At 51.0% G+C, this 13,261-nt stretch overlaps 1 protein-coding gene across 1 annotated transcript in view; it reads left to right on the top strand.

Moving 5' to 3' along the window:
- Positions 1-1,252: 1,252 nt before the first annotated feature.
- B3GAT2 (beta-1,3-glucuronyltransferase 2) overlaps positions 1,253-13,261 on the top strand; it is a gene marked incomplete at both ends in the record, with an annotated part of 80,120 nt that continues 68,111 nt past the window's right edge. Inside the window, one exon of the mRNA XM_082855791.1 lies at positions 1,253-1,849. Coding sequence (XP_082711917.1) covers positions 1,253-1,849 — 597 coding nt within the window. The remainder of the gene's footprint in view (positions 1,850-13,261) is intronic.

The following is a 13,261-nucleotide window of genomic DNA, read 5'->3' on the forward strand; positions in this document are numbered from 1 at the left end:
AAATAGGACTCCAAATTAAGGAAGGAAAATAAGTTCCACGTCCTCGGCTGGAGTTTTAGGAATTTCCCCGCAATGATCTAACTGCAGTCAGGCAGCAAACGTTCGGATTGATTCTTTCTTCCGGGCTATCTCATACGCCAAACACCCGTGTAGGCACCCCTCCGTCTCCCGGGGCTTCTGTTGAGCTCTGCCTTTGGGTGAAAGCGCTTTTTGTCGGCGCTGTGCGGTCCACCCCCAGCACACGAACCCCGCGGCCAGGCGCCAGAGAAGGCATCCTTCGCCCTCTCCCGTCTCCCCTCTCCTCTCACTCTCCACCCGAGGTCTCCCGAGTTTTCCGCACGTGCCTGGGTTTTCCTGGCTGGTCTCCAAAGACCCTGTAGCGTTTCAGACAGCTAAGAGCGCGCGGAGACGGGCGAGCGAGCATCCAGCCCCTGCCCGAGGCCGTGGCGCCCGGGGTGGGGGGACCCTCCTCTCGCTCCCCGCCGGCGGTGCAGCAGCAGCCTCCGGAGCCGGCTGGCCGGGCCCCCTCCCCGCCTCCCCCTCGCGGCCCCTCTCCGCCAGTAGCAGCGCTGCTGTCTCCCCACAGGAGCACTGGGAGGACGCTGGAGTCCGCAGCGCCCCCGCCCCTCGCTTTTTCTTTCTTTCCTGGCTTTGGGATCTTGCTGCCTGAGCCGGGAGCGGTTCCCCGAAGAGCAGAGCGGAGCGAGGGATCGGAGTGCAGGCTTCCGCTGCGGCGCGCGAGCAGAGCTGGGCGCACGGCATCCCCGGCGTCGCCCTCGGTCCTCGCCGCCGGGTCTGGGATGTGACGAAGGAGAGCCCTCGGCGCCTGCCCCCCGCCCTCGAAGGTGCCCCCGGCAGCGCATCGGGGGCCCGCGGCTGGAGTCCCTTTTCCCGCAGCGCCGCGGGACGGCTCCCAGGTCCCACTCTTCGGAAAGAGCGCGGTGGGATCGCCGCCTTCCCGGCGCTCGGCGTAACTCCGGGGCCGGCAGCGCGCGGCTGGACCGCGTCCCGCTTCCCGCCGACTCCCCGGAGTAGGGGCATCGCCGCCCGCCCTGCAGCCCGAGCTCCTCGGCACCTGCGCGGATCCCCCAGGCCCGGCTCCGCACCCCCGCAGCGCCCCGCTACCCACCCCGTGGAGAGCGCGCGGGCCGCGGCTTCCTGAGCGCGGGCGCCGCCGCCGTCCAAACTGCGCGCTGGGGTCCCCCGGCTCGCCCCGGTCCGGGGCGTCCGAGAGGCCGGGGGAGAGCGCACCATGAAGTCAGTGCTCTTCAGCCGCTTCTTCATCCTCCTGCCCTGGATGCTGATCGTCATCATCATGCTCGACGTGGACACGCGTAGGCCCGCGCCCCCGCTCACCCCGCGCCCCTACTTCTCGCCCTACGCCGGGGGCCGCGGGGGCGCCCGCCTCCCACTCCGCCGGGGCGGCCCGGGGCGCGGCCGGGAGCAGCGCAACGAGTCGCGGCCGCCGCCGCCGCTGCCGCCCGAGCCGCCGCTGCCCACCATCTATGCCATCACGCCCACCTACAGCCGCCCGGTGCAGAAGGCCGAGCTGACACGCCTGGCTAACACGTTCCGCCAGGTGGCGCAGCTGCACTGGATCCTGGTGGAGGACGCGGCTGCGCGCAGCGAGCTGGTGAGCCGCTTCCTGGCGCGCGCTGGGCTGCCCAGCACGCACCTGCACGTGCCCACGCCGCGGCGCTACAAGCGACCCGGGCTGCCGCGCGCCACCGAGCAGCGCAACGCCGGCTTGGCCTGGTTGCGCCAGAGGCACGGGCACCAGCGCGCGCAGCCCGGCGTGCTCTTCTTCGCCGACGACGACAACACCTACAGTCTCGAGCTCTTCCAGGAGGTAGCGGTCGGTGCGCCCCGCCTGGGGGGGCGGGCAGGCGGGCGGGAGGGGCCCCCGCGTGCCGGTCCTGACGCCGCTGCGCTGGGCAGTGCTCACCTACCCGGGCGCGCACTCGGGACTCCGGGCGCAGAGCTCCGCAGCCCCCCGCTGGCCCCGGGGGTGGAGGGGGTGGGAGGACCACTGTGACTCGGGGAGGGAGTCTGGTGGGGGCTTTGCTGCTCCCCCGCCCCGACACACACACACCGGCCCCACGATTGGGCCGAGGCGGTGGCGCAGGTGTGAGGCGCGGGGATGATTTCTAGGAGCTGGGCTCTGTCCGGCCTGAGGATGGAGCTCCGTAGGGCCGGGCTGCAGGAGAGACCGGGGAGGGACCCGGAGCACTGGGGGCGGGCTCGGTGGTCTCCGAGGCCCTTCTGCGCACACAGGTGTGATTCTGAGTCTAGAACCATATCGGGAGGACGGTGGAGAAGGAAACTAATAATCAGCCCAGAGACACATTTCTCTCGTACAGTCCGCTGGCACGGAAATGGTTACTAGAGAAAACCCTGACTTCTAAGGGGTCCTCCTTCCATCTCTTCCCGCACCCCGCAAAGGCCCTTTCAGACTCTAAAGATGACCCCCTTTAAGAGGAAGCCCTCTGGTAACTGAGTCGAGACTGCCCTGCCCTGTGGTTCTTTCTGCAGTCCGAGGTATCAGCTGGACTGCCCGTTTCCTTTTCCTTACCCTTCTCTAGGACCCTCTTTGGACACTCTGGCACCGGGCCATTGCATCCTGGTGCCCGCCATGAGGTCCTCGGCGCAGCCCGGCCTGCTGCTGCTGCAATGGCACAGTTTCCCTTGGAGGCTACAGGTGCACAAAGCCATCAGGCACCCGGTTAGAACAGGTGTTAGTTCTTGAGGCTGGTATATTGCCGCCTGAGTGTGTGCGCATGCGCGAGCGGTCCGCAAATGAGGCTGGATTGCGTAGTTTTTCACTTTTCTTGTTCCTCTTGCACAAATATAGCGGAAAAAAAATCTTGGGCTTTTTGACATATCGTGGGACTGTTGCCTTCCTCTCCCCCAAATTCCTGACATCCTGCCTCCGAGACGCCATCATCCCTCCTCTTCCGCCAAGTAAACTGGACAATCTGTACGTCTAGAAATCACAAACGTCCCATGCTTTCATCCAGATATCTCAGTTTGGCTTTCATAACCTCAGGACGGAGCTATTCTGTACCTCTCCAGCTTAATTTTTCTGCCTGTGTGGCTTTAAAAATCCATTTCTTAAGGGCAATCGCTACCTTCATTTCTTTTTTTTTCTTTTCTTTTCTTTTTTTTTTTTTTTTTGCGGTACGCGGGCCTCTCACTGTTGTGGCCTCTCCCGTTGTGGAGCACAGGCTCCGGACGCGCAGCCTCAGCGGCCATGGCTCACGGGCCCAGCCGCTCCGCGGCATGTGGGATCTTCCCAGACCGGGGTACGAACCCGTGTCCCCTGCATCGACAGGCGGACTCCCAACCACTGCGCCGCCAGGGAAGCCCGCTGCCTTCATTTCTATTCATCCTCTCCTGCTTCATGAATAAAAGGACCAGTCATTGCTCCCATCTTTTCTTTTCATGCTTTCGCGATGGAGGGCTTTCTTCACATGTTCCCTCCCCCCCGAAGAAATCAATAAGCTTGTCATCTATAGTATGGTCTTTATTATAACCAAGATTAGAGATATCATCTGATGTTTTAAGTTGGGTTCTTATTGTGATCCTGTTTGCATACTCTTGCCCCCAAAAGACGTGGTTTGTATTCTGAAGCAAAGACCCTTACATTTCAGTACACCATCATTTTAAACCCCAAAGTCTTTTTTAAAAATAATATTTATTTATTGCTTATCATATTCTAGTAGGATCTTAGGTTTAGTTTTTTTAAAAACATCTTTATTGGAGTATAATTGCTTTACAGAGTGTGTTAGTTTCTGCTTTATAACAAAGTGAATCAGCTATACATATACATATATCCCCATATCTCTTCCCTCCTGCATCTCCCTCCCTCCCACCCTCATTATCCCCACCCACCCACCCCCCACCCCCTCTAGGTGGTCACAAAGCACCTAGCAGATCTCCCTGTGCTATGTGGCTGCTTCCCACTAGCTATCGTAAACCCCAAAGTCTTTTTTCCTTCTTCTACAACTTGGAAGTTGCCCTACCTGTGAAAATGTGTGGTCTTATGTAAGCAAAACACTGAACATTATTATTAATTAACCTTTTAAGGGGACGGGCTATGAAGAGCCGTGAGTTTCAGTTTCTTCCAGCTTCTAGCCAGTTGGTGTGAGGTATTGGATTGAATTGGCACAGAGTTAGCACAGACGGGCAGAGAAACGGCTCAGAACATAGTCTTCCTTTGATGCTTCCCAAACTGAAAGGAAGGCTTGGTGGTGGTGGATATGAAGCAGCAGAAGAATGCAGTAGGGTTTTTTTTATTGGTCCATGGGGGAGAAAAGAGAGAGAGAAGATAAAAGAAAGAGGCGAGGGTAAGGAGAAAAAAATAGCTTTGGCTGAGAGGAAACTATATAGGAAAGAAATGCAAGACTTTCAAGACACTAACGTTTTGTACAGTTGGAAGTAATGAAATAGTCAAAATCAACTTAAGAGCACGTGCAACTGTTATTTAAGGAGCGGTGCCACATATACAAAATAAACAAGAGAAGGGATTTTTTAAAAAGCATAACATGCATGATACACTTAGAATTTAAGTTCTGTAGCTCCTAGAGGTTCCTCCCAGACAGGCATTTTAGGACTCATCCCCTTCTCACCCACCATCCCTCCCACAACACGGTGTTTTTGGACAAAGCAGGCATCTCTCTGTGTTCACCAGGCATCTATGTTGAGACATGCGGTTTTCTTTTACAGCACATTCTTTTCACGGCAAGCAGGATTGCACTCTCTAAAAAGTCAGATTAGTGGAGTTTACGCATCCTTAGTCTTGTGCATTAATGAGCTGGCCTACTCTCCACCAGTTCTAGGAATAATGATTCCATGCGGATTGCAGTCTAGACAGTGCTCTCTTGGAGAAAAGGTAGGACCAGTTAAAACATCTAAAAACTACAGCTCCTTGGGTGGGAGGGCAGGTGCTGGTCAGGGATGCTGTAGGGCCAGGCGTATATCTAAGCCCTTTCTGTGGTGCACACACAAATTCATTTTTTTTTTTTTTTTTTTTTTTTTTTTTTTTTTGCGGTACGCGGGCCTCTCACTGCTGGGGCCCCTCCCGTCGCGGAGCGCAGACTCAGCGGCCATGGCTCACGGGTGCAGCCGCTCCGCGGCATGTGGGATCTTCCCAGACCGGGGCACGAATCCGTGTCCTCTGCATTGGCAGGCGGACTCCCAACCACTGCGCCACCAGGGAAGCCCACAAATTCATTTTTAAGTAATTCACAGTACCTTAGGAAAGAGTGTCCTGAGTTAACCTTCATCTTTTATTCATGGTGCCCCTCATTTCCACGGTTGATGTTAACACAGATAAGATAAAAGGAGGAAAATGAACCAGGTACAAATGAACTCACTAAGCATTGGCTGCAAATGAAGGAAAGTAAAAGCTGAAAGTTCTCCAAATTAAATGAAAGGTGCAATAGGCGCCCTGTGTCCAATTATTCCTCCCTGGTAACTGGAATGGAGCCTTCTTCTCCCATCCAGCTAGCTAATTCTCAGGCTCCCCTTTCAACTGAGCTGTGCCACCAGGAAAGAAATATTTGCATCGAACAATCCTATGCTTAATAGCCAAATCCATTTGCAAATGAGGCTGTGTGAATCGTGGCCGCAGAAGCTGGGCTGTCCATTGGAGAAGGAGGTGCCTGGAGTTTTCCACGTTGCCAGTAACTCAGCATGGCCTCTTCCTGTGGCCTTGATGGGGTTTGGCACCGTGGCTTACGGGTAATCCTGCTGCCCGTCGCCTGCACACCCCATCGGCATAGCTCTCCGGAAGCGCTGATTCGCAAAGGATGTACACGGCTTTCGTAAAAATGGCATCCACAGACCAACGGGACTGTAGCTGGTCACGTTTTCAATAACGCAATTGATCAGGTTTGTGTCCTTTGCTAGAGAACCTTCCAAGCTCTCTCGAGCTCAAAGCAGCCGCCTTTCAGGTGAAGTTACTTTCACCTTGGGAAACCCGTTGAGTTGAGAAGTTAAAAAAGGGCACTTTCCAAGCAAGAAAATGAAACTTTTACAACTTTAAATTGAGCGAGGTGAGGCTGAAAGACAAGCTGACTCTGAAAACACCTTAGGGGCTCAGGAAAGGGCTCAGTTAATGAGACCGGCTTTGGAAGACGTTTCTGGCAAGCAGTGAAGTAGAGAGGCCCTTTGTTGGATGCTGTGTTGGGTGCAGTGAAGCGGTTTGTGTGCCGGGAGTAGTGAGGGCGAGTTTGTCCTGCTCTTTTCTGATCATTTATACATATGTTCCTCCCTTTACATGCAGCTCACTGGAGCCCCTAATGCAAAGGATGTTCAGATTTACAGTGTTCGGCACTTTCCCCCTAAATAGTAGATTCTGGATGTATTTCCTAAAAGGAGACAGGAGAGCTCCCTTTCCTTTTTCCCCTGACGCAGTTACTTGGTGTAGGATGTTTATCTTTTCAAAGTGAAGAAACCTCAGAGATTCTCTTAGGGGGTAGCGTCCAATGCCGATTTTACCAGAAATGCCCCCCTTGTGTTTTCTTTCTTCCCACCTAAAAGCATGTTAATAGCCACGCCATAAGTCTGATCAAATGTGAGAACTGTGTAAACTGGATTTATAAAACTACGGGCAGCTTTCTTAGGCTATCAGTGTTAAATCTGTACATTTTCTTTACTCCCGCTGGGTGTACAGTACTTGAGCTGTGGTTCCTTTTGGACAGGGTTCTCCTTGGACACCAGCAGTTTTCATTTGGATTTTGATATTTTAATGGGCCAGAGATAACTCTGGGTTTAAAAGGCCTTCTCTCTTCTGCCTCTTCCTATTGTCTTTTTCCCATTCTTCGTCCTCCAACCTACTTTTCACCGATTATTCTGTCTCATGAATAGACATGAAGGCACGTCCGGGCTGTTGTCGGCTACAATGAATGTGTGTCTTTTAAGCATTTAGACTTTGTCTGAAGCTTCTTGGAAACTAGTGGGCGACTCCATTTTCTTCCATCTACCCCACTTGCCTCTGGATTGCAGGCTTGTAAATTTTCTCGTGTGAACAGTACTGGAATAGTAATTGCTTTTAAGGCACGCTACAGAAGCGGAATAGAAGAACCGAAGTCGACGGCCTTATTTATTAACTATTCCAGGTGCTACTCAAGTAGTGGGGGTTTTTTGGTACAGAATTCAATAATCTTCAGAGATATCTATTCAGACCTCTTGACTCTGATGAAATATTTGCTTGCTCTGCATAAATTAAGATAACATTATTTATCTTTGATTTGCAGTGCTGTTGAAGCATGCCATTTAAGTTTTGCGTAGTTATCAAATTCTCCCCGGAAACACAAAATCGTCATACCAATCCCTAGGTCGGTAGGTAGGCCGCTAAGTAGGCAGGTTTAGATTTCCAGTTCATAGAAATAAACTAAGATGATCCATTGTTCGTACCAGGTCATTTTGGGGGACAACTTTAAATAAATGTGTAAGATACCCTTTACCGTGGATACAAGCAAAATGAGCACTTACTGTGGGCCACGAACCATATTTAGGGTTTTACGTGTGTTAGCTCATTTGATCCTCACATCAGCCCCTGAGGTAGGATCTAGTATGGCCCCCATTCTCCACCATCCTAATGCTAATGTTTAGGCATGAACACAGTTCTTTGGTGAGTGCAGGGACTTTTAAAAATACAGCCTGAATCTAATATAGTCGTTACCCGGATCGCTAAAATCAGCGTCCCCCGTTTACAGAAGAGCTGAAGTAGCAGGAAGTGGCTTACAAGGTCATGGAGCTGTTCCGAGACAGGATGGGGGGCCCAGTGCCCCAGTTCTGGAGCCTGCCCTCTGACGCCCTGCAACCCATCCCACTAACGTGTATAGTCAGGTGGGCGCGTGTCGTTGTGACGAGTAAAGCGTCCGATCACCGGAGTCCTCTGATACCATTCTAGCTTCTGCCATACTTGAACTCAGGGCTGTCTTCTTTTCTAAACATTTATATTAATTAACTTGTTTTGTGTTGCGATCTAGTTGATTTACAATGTTGTGCTCATCTCAGGTGTACAGCAAAGTGATGCAGTTTTAGATGCGGCTCTGTCTTCTGGGCTGTTGTCAGCTTCTCATGTTCTCTCTTGGCCTTTTCTTCCTGATGTAATTTGATCTTATGAAAATTTTGCCTCCTCCCTGTCTCACCAAGAGACCGTTTGATTTTTAGATTATTTTTTCAAGTCAGGTGAAAACTGCCAAGTTAGTGCGTAACCTGTAGCCTTATATGTCCTTGAACTGCATATTCCTGGGAACAGGTAAGAATTAATTTCTGCAAGAAGATGAAACATTAATTTTTTTTTCCTCAGTTGATATGTGTACATCAGCAACGGTATCTGCTGGGCGTGTACCCTGTCAGACAGACAGATTGAAGGGAAGAATAATTTTCAGGATGGAATGATGATGGGGGGTGATGCTGGACTTTTCCAGGTGGGCTCAGTGGTTTACCATCAGGACAGAGCAGCGGGGCTGGGGACCTCAGCCAGTCTGAGCTGCAGCTGGTGTGGGTGACACACCCCTGCCAGTTGCTTCCTCCCATGGGCGCTGGGGCAGCCCCCCCCCCCCCCCGCCGGAGCACAAGATGAGCTTGTAGGAACCTTTGAGGTGGTCATTATACTGACCACTGCTGGCCCGCACTCACAGATTCACCAGACGACTCCCTTGTGGGTAGGAGGTTTGTTAATGGTCTGATTCTTCTGGTACTAGAAATTTCCCTGGATTAAAAACAAAATTAGTAAATCCTGAGCTGAGTCTTTTTGCATCCTAGGAAAACCTTGAGGATGGCTGTTCTTTACCAAAAGTCAGATTATTTGGTCTTTTTCCCCAAATAACTAAAAACTCAGTTGTTTTTGCCCCCCCCCATCTCCTCCATCAGTGGAAAGAGAACTTTGGACAGTATGTGAGTTACGTGCAGGATCTAAGACCGTCGTTCCTGCCGCCCAAATGGTAGGTATTTGTCGATTGTCTCTTCATCTCTCTAATGAAAGCTGCATGTGCTAAATGCTGAATGTTCGCCACTAACTGGGTTTTCCCTGATCTAAGTGTATTCTAGCAGTAATAGAGTATCACTGTGCCAGATTCCTTGTGCCTACTTGGGCTTAATTAAACATAACCATGTTCAGAAGATATTTGAATGTAATGAATTCGTATCCTCCTCCACTGAACAGATGTTAATTGAGCACCTACTATGTGCCGGGCGCTGTGTTAGTTACTGCAGGACGCAGAGCGTCCCCGCCCTCTCAGATTGAGCATCTGGACCACATCTGCACACTAAGATCAGTGCCTGTTGAGAGAAACGCAGGTGCCTGGGTGGGTAAAGCAGAGGCCCCGATGGAGCTGTGAGTTGTAGGAGGGAGTGACATGTGAGCTGACACCTAAAGGAGGAGGGCTGGGTGGGGCATGGGGCAGGGAGGAAAGAGCCCTCCAGCAGAGAAAGCCATGCTCGCCAACAGTCTGTGAATTTGGAAAGTATGGACACAGCAGTGTGAGGGACATGCCTTTACCTTTTTACATCTGCTTTTCAGATGCCCCATCAGGCAAAGCTTTGACCTTTACGTTCTTAATTAGAACTTGGATTAGGTGGGTAGTAAATTAATAGAAAAAATGTAGATATATATATTTGTCCATCTAGTTGTACCAAGGAATTGTTAATGTAGACAGTTGTGATTCATTGTGGCAGCTAACATCACTTTATGTAACGGAGTGCAGCATGTGTGTTGCAGTTCACTGTCTCTCCCGCTAGAATATAAACTCTGTGAGGGTAGGAATTTTCTTCTGTTCACTGCTGTGTCTCTAGTGTCTGGCATTTAGTAAATGCTCACTCAAAACTGAGTGGATTGTAGGAAGCTTTGGAGCTGAGGGACTCTGTTCCCTCCCGAAGGAGGCTGTTCCTGGAAAGGGGCCCCCGCACAGGGACTGTCAGTCAGATCATAGCCTTGAAGTCTGTGTGTGGGGCTAGGGTTACACTGAGCCCTTTAAGTAGTAACTGGAAGAAAAATTGGCCCCTACTCTGACTCTGAGAGCTTTCAGTGCTGAGGAGAGGGGGAGAGAGACCCGTGAACATTAGTGTGTAGCCAGGCGTCCCTGTGGATGCCTTGAGGGCGAGGGGAGGGGTGTGGAGCCCGCGGGGGGTGTGCCCACTTCCCACGTATGAGGCTGGAGGCTGGTGGGGGGCTCGAGTGGGAGCTTGGGGGTTAAACAGCCCCACGTTCAAGTCCAGCTTCACCGCCCAGAGGTCGTGGGACATAGGTGAGGGTTGCCTGCCCTACTACGATGGCCCCCAGTACTGAACAGAGGTGCCTTATAAACATTGTTTTAACATCTTTATTGGAGTATAATTGCTTTACAATGGTGTGTTAGTTTCTGCTTTATAACAAAGTGAATCAGTTATACATATGTTCCCATATCTCTTCCCTCTTGCATCTCCCTCCCTCCCACCCTCCCTATCCCACCCCTCTAGGTGGTCACAAAGCACCGAGCTGATCTCCCTGTGCTATGCAGCTTCTTCCCACTAGCTATCTATTTTACGTTTGGTAGTGTATATATGTCCATGCCACTCTCACACTTTGTCCCAGCTTACCCTTCCCCCTCCCCATATCCTCCAGTCCATTCTCTAGTAGGTCTGCGTCTCCATTCCCATCTTACCCCTAGGTTCTTCATGACTTTTTTTTTTCTTAGATTCCATATATATGTGTTAGCATACGGTATTTGTCTTTCTCCTTCTGACTTACTTCACTCTGTATGACAGACTCTAGGTCCAACCACCTCACTACAAATAACTCAACTTCGTTTCTTTTTATGGCTGAGTAATATTCCATTGTATATATGTGCCACATCTTCTTTATCCATTCATCCAATGATGGGCACTTAGGGTGCTTCCATAAACGTTCTTTTCCCCTGCTTCCCTGTGGTGGCTGCCTGGGTGACGGGTCTCTCGCAGAGCTGCGCTGTCCCACTTGGGTAACTGCCTCTGAGTCCTCTGCTCCTGAAATCTGGACGGAGTTTCTGGAGGCCTGGAGGGGAGGAGGGTCTGAAGTGCTTGATTTTCCCAAGTTAGTCTGTATCCGGGGGAACTGGGAAATTGGGGATCTGAATTACACCACTGGGTTAGGACGGTGATTAGCGAGACAGGAGTTAAAGAGGGCTTGTCGATAAAGGGTCCTGGAGGAGGTGAGATGGGAGAGAGTAGAAAGCAGCTTAAGGAGGTTTTAGGCTGGGAGGATGTAGAAGGATGTCCTCCTGCGGGTCAGGAGGTGTGGGGCCGGCTGGGGAGTGTGTGCAAGGTCTCAGGTTGGCGTGCCTGGGTCTCAGAGCAGGGCATACACGCAACTTCCTGCAGCTCCTGGGCGTGCGTGTTAGTTACGGTTGGGGCCCCAGCCTCTGGCGTGGACCTAGGGTGTTTTACATGATAGGTTCTTTCTGCCATGAATGGACGAATCAAAGAGGCAACATGTTACAAAGGAGGGCACAGCTTAATAGGAATGAAATGAATCCACTTTTCAGGCACATGATTAGAAACAATAGCTTGATTTTTTAAGGGTCGTCTGCTGGGTGGGAAGGTTAGCTGTATCGGGCTCCCCAGCACCTATTGACAGAGGAAGCAGGGAGGATCGACTGGACAGGCTTTCCCTGTGCCCAGGCCCCTCCAGCCTTGGCTGGAACACTGAGGGGCATCCGCCGCCTGGCACTTATGGGGAGGTTCACCCCGAGCTGCTTTCTGGTTTTTCAAATGTTGCTTAAATTTTCATCAATAAAAACATTTTATAGCCCATTTCCTGCCATCCTGGGGAAGATGTAGCCGTTGGAGTGGGGGCTGTGTGCGTGCGTGTGGCCCCATCTGTCCGTCCGCAGGTCCCTGGGTACCTTCTGGGCTGTATGGGTGCAGATGGCTCTCTCCTCTCCCTGTTCTTTCTTCACAGAGTCTGCGCCATGCAGGTTAGTCTCTGACCAGAAGTGTGATCACACCCAGGGGTCTTTGATATTTTCTGTTCATATAACTCCTAAAAGAATTCGGTAAAATTACATTCCCTCTAGGATATTTTCAAATTGATGTCTACATTTTTAAAATCATTTAAAATAGCTGCAAAGCACATGATTTCCAGGGTATTATAGTGAATCACTCTGTTGTACATCTGAAACTAATATAATATTGCAAATCAACTATACTTCAATAAAAAAAGGTCTTTGTAGGTTTGGGTTAACAGTATAATTAGGAGGTGTAAACAAGTCATCAAAACAACGTAAATGTTACAGAGTTGTAGAATTAATTAAGTATAAAAGCTACATTTCTTGGAACTTGATTTCTTACTGAAATAGATGAAGCATGTTGTTGCTGTTGATACATACTTTGTACCATTGTTGAGTGTTACTTATTACTAGAAGGAGGTGGGGTTTAGCAGAAGTTTGGTTGCCATTGGGTCACCCTTGTTTAGATGAAGAGTAAGGTGGAAAGCATTTTCTTCTAGCAGAGTTCTTCACGTTTTTGAACCCTCAAGTTCTAAGCTGAAAGTCCTATGTTGATCTCTTAGCAAAAATGATTTTAATAATCTATGGATGACATGCGTTCAATTTTGTTGAAAAAAATCATGTCGAAACATTCTGTCTTCTAAAAGGACTTATTACCCATTCATTAGAGAGGTTAGTTTTCTTAATAAGACAGCAGTATTTCTAACTGCCTTTGTTTGGTCCTGGAGCACATTTAATATGATCCAGGATGGATATGAAGCTGGAGCAGGCCAACTGGGACAAGGATGGATGAAAGGCAGGACCTGCCCCTCCATCCAAGGAGCAGATTTGGGGGAGCGTATGCAGGGTGGCCCAGGGGTTGAGAACGTGTCCCCTTAAAGGTATCTGCGCTCACATGGTCCAGGAGAGTCTTCGTAGACGCCCGAGGCCCGGGCACCCCCAGCCTGAAAACTGCTGTTTTGGTAGAAGGAGCATTAAGTTAGGACCTGGAAACTGTGGGCTCCAGGCCCGGCCGAGCCAAAGCCCTCGGCCCTCAGCCCTCGTGACCGCAGGGGTGTTGACCCTTTGCTGTGTGCTAGGCCCCATGTTAGGCGTTGAGATATTTAATTCTCCTCGTGTGTCTAAGGTGGGAACCAGGGTGTCCTTTTTACAAATGAAGAGAAGCCCTACTATTCAGCTTCCCCACGGGCCTGGGGGTGACGTGTACAGTTGTAGGGACTCCGTGAGGGGATACATGTGTCACGTGGGTCAGAAGGGCAGCTTCCCAACCCACCTGGACATCCGCT

Source organism: Leucopleurus acutus (assembly GCF_964270905.1).
Source record: "Leucopleurus acutus genome assembly, chromosome: 15".
Classification (NCBI taxonomy): Eukaryota; Metazoa; Chordata; class Mammalia; order Artiodactyla; family Delphinidae; genus Leucopleurus; species Leucopleurus acutus.